The sequence below is a fragment of the Labeo rohita genome, chromosome 24, assembly GCF_022985175.1.
Source record: "Labeo rohita strain BAU-BD-2019 chromosome 24, IGBB_LRoh.1.0, whole genome shotgun sequence".
Classification (NCBI taxonomy): domain Eukaryota; kingdom Metazoa; phylum Chordata; class Actinopteri; order Cypriniformes; family Cyprinidae; genus Labeo; species Labeo rohita.
In genome coordinates this window covers 19,741,648-19,751,485 of record NC_066892.1, presented here as the reverse complement: position 1 = coordinate 19,751,485, position 9,838 = coordinate 19,741,648, and the positions used below count along the sequence as shown (strand labels likewise).

Sequence of the window (9,838 nt, the reverse complement as noted above, 5' to 3'; positions counted from 1 at the left end):
AACAGCTTGTATTGCTGGAAAAAGAGGACAGAGGTTCAGAGGCCACATTGTGACTCGTGCCACACGACCATGAACATGCAGAGTTATGAGGTGACATGTTTTCTAAAGGCATTAAAATGTGGCACTTTACTGTAAGCACACAGTAAATCACTCATTTCACGTAACCACCTGTCAGACAGGAAAAACAAACAAACAAAACGCTTAGAAATGCTTAGAATGTTGCTGGGTTAGCATCACTTGAAGGGAATTCCCACAAATTTAGTTAGTTGGTTTGAGCTGATGTTCATAAAGTGAGGCTGCTCTGTGCTAGTTAGTTAATGTAGTTAGTTATTTCATGAAGGTAGTTTCCACAAATTTAGTTAGTTGATTTGAGCTCATGTTAATAAAGTGTGGCTGCTCTGTGCTAGTTAGTTAATTTAGTTAGTTATTTCATGAAGGTAGTTTCCACAAATTTTGTTAGTTGATTTGAGCTGATGTAAATAAAGTGAGGCTGCTCTGTGCTAGTTAGTTAATTTAGTTAGTTATTTCATGAAGGGAATTCCCACAAATTTAGTTAGTTGGTTTGAGCTGATGTTAATAAAGTGTGGCTGCTCTGTGCTAGTTAGTTAATTTAGTTAGTTATTTCATGAAGGGAATTCCCACAAATTTAGTTAGTTGGTTTGTGCAAATGTTAATAAAGTGGGGCTCCTCTGTTCTAGTTAGTTAGTTAGTTAGTTTAGTTAGTTATTTAATATCATTAACATCAACATAATTTGTTATCAATATCTGGCATAAAATGTCATGAAGGGAATCCCCACAAATTTAGTCATTTGGTTTGTGCAGTTAAAAACAAATAGGGTTCCTCTGTGCTAGTTAGTTTAGCAAGTTAGTTTAGTTAGTTAATATTATTAACATCAGCATAATGTGTCATTAATGTGTGGTGCAAAATCTCATGAAGGGAATCCCCACAAATTTATTTGGTTTGTGCAAATGTTAATAAAGTGAGGCTCATCCGTGCTAGTTAGATTAGTTAGTTAATCACTAACTAAATAATATCATTAATATTAACATAATTTGTTATTAATAGCTGGTGCAAAATTTCATGAAGAGAAAGGCCACATATTTAGTTAGCTGGTTTGTGCAAATATTAATAAAGTGAAGCCCCAATGCATTATTAGTTAGATGATATCATTACTACCATCTCAATTCAATCCACAAGTCTCAATTAATATTTAGTACAACATTTCATGAAGGAAAACCTCACATTTATGTAGTTTATGCAAAATTAAATTTGTTAGTTACTACCTGTAATACCAATATTGTTTTTTATTAATAAAAAAAATCGTGCAAGACTTGGTTCAACATTTCATGAAGGAAAAGAGGCATTAAGCAAGCCTCACAGAACTAGTTAGTTAGTTAGTTGGTTCACAGACTAAACTTAAATAGCACACATACATCGGTGAGGGAAAAGATGATTTAATAATATAAACAACTCTCCATACTGTAATTTGTCAGCCTCTGACAGACTAATAAACCTCACACGTCAGCGCCACATTACACACATTCACACAGACCATTTAAATCTCCACCGGACCTCTGAATGTTCCCCAGTGTCTCACACCACCGAAATCCAACAGCGCAAAGAGAAGCACCTGAGAAGACTTCTATCTACATCTGGTTTGGCTGGATCTCAAATTTGGCTGACTTGAGCAGATCAGGGTTATCATTTCAACCAGAGAGGAATCAAAGGAATCAACTCAATGATCATAGACGACAGGAAAGAAAACAAAGACGATCGACAGCTGCCAGTTAAAGACACCGGTGTCAAGCTGGCAGGCCAGGACAAAGATCCAGAGGTCCAGCATGGGGTCAAGCCCCAGGAGAAGCAGGTGAATGGTGACGAGCTCTTTAATTCCCCAAGCAATGACAAAATGCTCCGAGCCGAGCTGGACTGGGCAGTGCCCATGTGTGTGCATCTACCCATTGAAATTCTGAACCCTGAGCAGGCGTTTCCCTTTCTGAACACCACACTGGCTGACCTGGGCATTGAAGAGTGAGTCTAGATTTACAGTTGACTCTAAATGTATAAAATGTGGGGTTAATTATTTCTTTAATGTCTTGATATCTCCATGTGCATTCAGATCAGCGGTGAAGGAGCGTGTGGTGTGGGTGGACACGAAACGCACCCGGGTGAAGGGGAAGTCTGGGAAGCTGAAGGAGAAGGAAGTAAGCGTTCTGGAGGTGCGAGTGAAAGCGCAGCACCCAGGAGAGCGTCAGTGTCAGGAGGTTCTCTACAGCACAGAGTCCCACACCGATCGCTCCTTCTGCAGAAGCGGGGTGGACATTATCCCATGGAGACACACACAGCCAGGTGGGAACATAAACAAGCTAAAACAACATTTAACTGGCAGTCAGCATTAAATATGACCATCTTTACCAACTTTATCATTATGTAAAATAAAATGTTAACAAATAAAATAAAACCTTTAAAAAAAATAATAATAATAATGTACTATAACTATTCTGAAATTAAAATTAATACACACTACATTATAGGCATATCTATGGAAGCCCATTTTCGCCACTGAATAAAAAATTAAGAGGTTATTGCAACTATGTATCACGCAGTTCTGAGAAAAAAGTCAGAATTGTGAGACAAAAATGTGCAATTCTGATTTTTTTCGTTTGAATTGTGATAGAAACTTGCAATTGCGAGTTACAAAGTCAGAATAAAACTCGCAATTAGGGCTGGGCGATTATTCTGAATTATGCCTTATGTATCTTATGTCTATATATTAAGATTAATTTGAATTTAATGTTTTGCCACGATTTTATTTTTTTAAATTGGGGAATCGCGATTTTGAATAGAAATAGTACTAAACGTTAGAATTAGACACTACATAAGCCAATGATAACTATATAAAAAAAAGAACGACCCAACCACACATCGCTGCATAATTAACCGCTCTGTAAAGGACCATAAGTAGAATATATTGTTACGGGGCCTTTCACAATGCGCTTCTGTGTTGACAAAGATGCACTGCATTTTTAGAATGTCATTTCATGCATGAGATGCAAGTGCAACTGTCAAATGCGTCCATGTTTACATAGAAAAAACAATGGAAAAGCAGCACAATCAAAAAAAAAAAAAAAAATGTGAAAAAACTACTACTGTATGTCTATTTAATGTTTGCATCAAGATGACAGGTTGAAAGCTGCTGTTCGTTGTTTTCACAGATTTATAGTTAATAATAGTCTACTGGTGTTATACCTTAAGTCATTTTGAATTTAAATTACCTTGACCTTTGAGAAAGTTTTTTAAGCATTTCTCTATGTATTATTTCTGAACATATGTATAACACAAGTTTGTAGATGTAGTTGTAGTTCATGCATCTTTTCTTTAACTAGAGGGTTAATAAAGAAAAGGTTACTTGAATCATGTTGTAGTTACATTTTCAAGTTGACTAGTTGGAAAAAAAAATAATAAATCGAGAATCAGTTGTTATGGAAAAGAAAAAAAAAAAAAAAAAAATGATTTACATTTTTTGCCATATAGTCCAGCCCTACTCGCAATTGACTTTTCTCTTGAAATTGCGAGTTTGTATGTCGCAATTCTGACTTTTTTTCTCACAATTATGAGTTTGTATCTCGCAGTTCACTTTTTTCTCAGAATTTTGAAATAATTGCAAGTTATAAAGTCTAAATTGAGAGATACAAATTCGTAATTGTGGGAAAAATAAGAATTGCATGATATAAACTCAACTGAAAATTATAAAGTTTTTCAACTCACAATTGAGAAATATAAAAACTCGCAATTGCGACTTTTTCTCGCAATTCTAACTTTCTCGTAATAGAGGGTATGCATTGACGCCACTTTCCTGCCGGGACACGCCCCCTCAACCGGACTGAGTGGCAAAAGAGCCTTCAGCGTGAATGGATTTAACAGGGAAGACACGAAAACGCGATTAAAACAAACGATAATCAGTTTAAACTAAAGGTTGCTGAACTTGATATAATGTTCCTAACAGCTTAACAAATATCCAGTGGATACTGATGCAGCCAGGAATCGTGTTTTCTAACACTTATATGTGTCTGATTTTGACGCCCAGGAAAATAAATAAAGCAAATTTGCCTGTGAACTCATTTTGCAAATACAAAATAGGTTGGTCTAAACCCCGGTGATCACCTATATCAATGTTATATATATCGTCATATCGTCCAGCTAAAAAACGTGTATTTTTTTTGTCAGTGTTTATTTAAAAACATCCAGTTATGCAGAATTTAAGATGGTAAATATTTAGTTGATTTGTTGTCAATACGATATACTATAATACAATATATAGGATATGATTTTACTGCACAATTCAACATATGAACATGAAATAATAACTGCAAATCCGTGTTTCGCTGCCTGGAGACCATTTGCTTCTTTTTTCAGTAACTTTCAGCAGTCTGTAAAAATATACCTCAGGTTTCTTGTCAAATCTCTTTGTATAGTCAATCGCAAAGCTCGTTCTGGTTTTATAGGTGTTTCGTGTGTTCTGTCGCAGCATTCATGTTGAAACCAATGCTGCCACTCCAGCTGACGGTGACGTCACATGCATACCCTCTATACTGACTTTTTTTTCTCAGAATTGTGAGATATAATTGTTTGTTATAAAGTCTGAATTGTGAGATACAAGCTCACAATTGTTAGAAAAGTAAGAAATACATGATATAAACTTGCAAGTCCAAGTTATAAAGTCTGAATTGTGAGACAAACTTGCAATTGTGAGAAAAAACTCAGAATTGTGTGACAGTAGCTGCGTTTCCATTACCCTTCAAGATGCGCAAATTTAAATTGCGAATTGAAAATACGCCTAATGGAAATGCATCAATTTTACAAAAGTTCCCATATATCGCAAAGAAGTTTTTACGAAATAAGAAATATTTTGCAAAACTGCAATGGAAAAGGCTTTTATGCATTTACAGGTCACATGCCATATGTAAAAAGTCATATGATCATTCTTCAATGTACTATAAACTTCAATAAACACTTCACACGTAGCCGCTCTTAAGTATAAGGGGCATTCCCTGATATTAATGCTTAGACTATGTACGCTGGACACATCTGTGGCGTGTAATGGCTCCAACACGGTCACCGGAGCTGAAGTTACATTTATACCAGCAGTGTTGCACACTTTTCTGAAGTGGCTCTCTGTGCTGCCTCTTTAAAAAAATACACGCATATGGCTCTTTCGATTAAATAAAGTCAAAATCTGTCCAAATCCCACCAAAATCCGTTGCCATGAGTTATCGTGAGAGGAACAAATTATGTTTTAGTCGCATAACATCCGGTAATGGAAAAGTTGTCATTTCGCAATACTTTTTTTTTTTTTTTTTAAACCGGCATTTATATAATATCGCCAGTTTTGCGCAAATCTGTAATGGAAACACGCCTATAATCTCACAATTCTTTTTTTCTTGCAATTGCGAGTTTGTATCTCGCAATTTACTTTTTTCTCAGAATTGTGAGATACAATTGCAAGTTTTAAAGTCCAAATTTGTGGGGGAAAAAAGATTGATATGTTCTCAGAATTGCGAGTTTATCGCTCAAGTTTATATCATGCAATTCTCACTTCAAAATTCTGAGAAAAAAGTCAAAATTGCGAGTTTGTATCACACTACTGAGAAAAAAATCTAAATTGCAAGATATAAACTTGCAATTGCAAGATAACCATTTTTTAATTTTTTTTTATTCAGCGGCAGAAACTGGCTTTCATACATATCTAACACTAACACTAATAAAAAATAAATAAATAATAATCATTTAAAAAAAAAAAAAGTTTACAAAATAAACATACTTTTCCATTATTAGATTAGTACGATAGGGACAATTTAAATAACTTTTTTTTTTGTATGGAAGAATTAATGTACGAATAAAAATATGAGCTATATATTTTTGCTTTTAAACCTTTTGAAATGCCCAGTCTCAGATACACATTTATTATACATTGTATATTAAATTGAGAAAGGAAACTAAATTATTGCCTGTGTTAATTAACAAAATGCAGCTTAACTTGTTTTAACCCTGCAGAATAGAATTAAAAGGGACTTATTTTATTTAATTGATTACTACTCTTTCATTAAAAAATCTTTGAATTTTATGTTGAGGAAAGTAATTGTGTTACAATTAACTAAATTAAAATTTAATAAAAAAACAAAGTACTAAAATGACTAAAAATGAAATACAATAAAGCTAAATGGATTTAAAAAAAAAAAGACAAAAGCATAAAACTGCTAAAAATTATATTAACAAAAAGAAAACTCAAATTCTAAAAAATTAAAATATTAAATACTAAAGTTTGCAGTAAAATTCTCAATGTATCGTCATATGCAGCCTGATAAAACTGTGTTATGCTTGCTGGATTTTACAGCTCAAAGCTTATTACGATGATGGTTTCCGCAGTGGCTTTTGGCTGCTCAGATTGATTTGTTCTGGCATGTGGCGAGTTTAATTTAGTATATCTTTTTGAGAAACTACTTTAAGTAATAATTTGTCAGCACACATGAAATCTGCAAAATACAAACAGAAAAATCAACATCAACAGTGAATAGTCAAGAAAGAGTAACCATGTTCATAAACACCCAATTAAATGTAACCAAACATATTTCACAGTATGTTGTTGTTGCTGACTTTCATTGCACAAATACTTCATCTCCACACTTAATTACAACTGGTATTACTACAGTGAATTTATCAGCAGTTTTTGCAGTCTGTTAGTTTGCATTAAGCCACAATGTCAGGGCTTGCAGTAATATAACACTCCATTCCTGACAGTTAGCTAACAGATGACATCTGCAGATCAGTGAGGTGAGCTAACATAACGCTCACGGCTGCTGAGTAAGTGTGTTTGGTATTCGCACGCTCAGCACTCTCTCCTCTGGGTGTGTTGAGCGTTTGATGTTCGCTCTCTCAACATACCCCTCTTTTCAAACCTGAAAGTCTTCCGGGTTTGTGTGTAGAATTTGTCGTGATGCACATAAATATATCCATGGCAAAGAATATTTCTGTGTTTCCCACCAGCTGAAAATGAACTCCAGCCAGTGGCAATGACTCTGGGTTTGGACACAGTGTCCAAGTCCAAATGGCAGAAGACAGAAGAAAAACGAGACTTGCCAAGCGAGGAGTGAGTGGAAGACATTTGACAGCTAGGCTAAAGCAATCTAACACCTCAGATGACAAGACTTTTCCACTTTCAGATTTTGGGCGTTTTAAACTGGTGCACAACAGTCTAAATTCTGTGTGCTATGCTGTAACTGAACATTTTACTTATTCTATGTGGCAGTGCAATTAAAGTTTTTTTGGTAGTATGCTACAAAAAGAGATTTTAATCTCATGCTATTTATATATTTTACAATATTCAGCATACATTTCTTCATCAGGGACAGTTTAGCTACACAAAATGTAAACTATATAAAGTTTATCTTTATTACACTAATGTTTAATAGTTTGGGGTCAAGGATGCATAAAAATGATCAAAAGTGACAATAAGAACATTTGTTATGCTGTTTTTCTGAGCTTTCTATTAATTAAGAATCCTAAAAAAAAAAAAAAGTAGCATGTTTCCGCAAAAATATTAAGCAGCTCAAGTGTTTTTAACACTGGTAGTACATTTTCTAAAGTAGTAAATCAGCATATTAGAATGATTTGTAAAGTATCATGTGACACTGAAGACTGGAGTAATGATGTTCAGCTTTACCGTCACAAAAAAAAAATGATAGCTTAAAATGTAATAAAATAAACAGTTATTTTCAATTCTAATATTTAACAATATTCCTGTTTTTACTGTATTTTTGATCAAATGATGCTTTTAAAAACATTCGAACAGCAGTATTTCTTTTTTGGTTTCATTTGCATGAATGATGCATAACAAGGTGTTAAAATGATCCAGGAATGATGTATAAACCCATTTTGCAACATAAAGCCCTGTACTTATAATCTGCACTTTTCTATAATAATAAAAATGTGCCTTTTCAGAAAGAATGTGTACTCTTTAGGGTTTGTGCAGATACTGTAAAATGAAATTCCAGGACTTAAGGACTTTTCAAGCACTACCTTTTTGATTTTCAAGGACTTCAGAGATCCCACTTATGTCTTCCATCTCAAATTTTCAAAAAGAGAAAAAAAAAAGAAAAAAAAAAAAAAAAAAAAGAGAGGAATAGATAAATAAAAATATACCAATTAAAAATGCCAAAATAAAGTGAAGCACATGCGAAGTATAACTACTAAAGTATTACAGAATATAGCATACTACATTGCTATTATAGTAAAAGGGGTCATTTTCTTAATGGGTTTGTATTTGTGTATACTTGTTTTTTCTTTGTTTTGTTTTCACAACTGTGCTGGTTTGATGTTTTCTACTGCTTAAGAAAAAAAAAAAAAAAAAAACAGAAAAAAAAGATCTGCAAAGTCGCTCCGAAATCCTGATATGATAGAAATTATTCATGACCAACGCTACGAATTTCCAATCTAAAGCAAAAGACTTGTGAACCCACTCCGAAGTTCGGAACGAAAGCAAAAGACTTGCAAACCCACTCCCAAGTTCTGATCTAAAGCAAAAGACTTGTGAACCCACTCCGAAGTTCCGATCTAAAGCAAAGAAGTCGCAAACCCACTCCGAAGTTAAGATCTAAAGCAAAAGACTTGCGAATCCGCTCCCAAGTTCCGATCTAAAGCAGAAGACTCGCGAACCTGCTAAAACAAAAGAGTCGCAAGCCCACTCCAAAGTTCCGATCTAAAGCAAAGAAGTCGCAAACCCACTCCGAAGTTCCGATCTAAAGCGAAAGATTTGTGAACCCACTAAAGAAAAAGACTCGCAAACCCGCTCCCAAGTTCCGATTTAAAGCAAAAGATTTGCGAACCAACTAAAGCAAGAGTCGCAAACCCACTCCTAAGTTTCGATCTAAAGCGAAAGATTTGTAAACCCACTAAAGAAAGAGTCGCAAACCCACTCCGAAGTTAAGATCTAAAGCAAAAGACTCACAAATCCGCTCCTAAGTTCCGATCTAAACAGAAGACTCGCGAACCCGCTAAAACAAGAGTCGCAAGCCCACTCCGAAGTTCCGATCTAAAGCAAAGAAGTCGCAAACCCACTCCGAAGTTAAGATCTAAAGCAAGACTCACAAACCCGCTCCCCAAGTTCTGATCTAAAGCAGAAGACTCGCGAACCTGCTAAAACAAAAGAGTCGCAAGCCCACTCCAAAGTTCCGATCTAAAGCAAAGAAGTCGCAAACCCACTCCAAAGTTCCGATTTAAAGCAAAAGATTTGCGAACCTACTAAAGAGTTGCAAACCCACTTCTAAGATTCAATCTAAAGCAAAGGATTTGTAAATCCACTAAAGAAAGAGTCGCAAACCCACTCCGAAGTTAAGATCTAAAGCAAAAGACTTGCGAACCCGCTCCTAAGTTCCCGATCTAAAGCAGAAGTCTCGCGGACCCGCTCCTAAGTTTCGCTCTAAAGCAAGATATTTGCGAACCTACTAAAGCAAGAGTCACAAAACCACTCCTAAGTTCCAATCTAAAGCAAAAGATTTGCGAACCCGCTCCAAATTTCCGATCTGAATTGAATGACTTGCGATACGCGAAATTCCAATCTAAATCAAATGATTTGTGTTAAGTGATTTGAAGTCCCAATCTGAAACAAATGATTCGTGATACACAATCCGACTGGAGTGCTTCGAAACAGTGAATCATTTTGCAATGCTGCTGGAAACTGATTCAGAATTTCAGCTGATGTTAAAATAAAAAAAATGAACGACTGATGACTGAATGACTGAATGATTTAATTTAATCAGGGTTTTGCTAGTGAATCGCTTG

The 9,838-nt window shown here is 35.1% G+C and overlaps 1 protein-coding gene across 1 annotated transcript; it reads left to right on the top strand.

The window, feature by feature from the left end:
• The first annotated feature begins 1,507 nt into the window (after window positions 1–1,507).
• On the top strand, window positions 1,508–8,102 carry si:ch211-196f5.2 (uncharacterized protein LOC556372 homolog). The gene is made up of 3 exons (XM_051098604.1): window positions 1,508–2,032; window positions 2,121–2,350; window positions 7,046–8,102. Exons 1-3 carry the CDS (start codon window positions 1,740–1,742, stop codon window positions 7,150–7,152), a joined length of 630 nt encoding a protein of 209 aa, XP_050954561.1. The 5' UTR covers window positions 1,508–1,739; the 3' UTR covers window positions 7,153–8,102.
• Window positions 8,103–9,838: the final 1,736 nt, after the last annotated feature.

Bases quoted from the DNA above. Each gene is read 5' to 3' on its own strand.
- si:ch211-196f5.2 (XM_051098604.1), top strand. From the start codon at position 1,740: ATGATCATAGACGACAGGAAAGAAAACAAAGACGATCGACAGCTGCCA. The intron at 2,033-2,120 runs GTGAGTCTAGAT...ATGTGCATTCAG, and splicing joins GCTGACCTGGGCATTGAAGA to ATCAGCGGTGAAGGAGCGTG. The intron at 2,351-7,045 runs GTGGGAACATAA...GTTTCCCACCAG, and splicing joins ATGGAGACACACACAGCCAG to CTGAAAATGAACTCCAGCCA.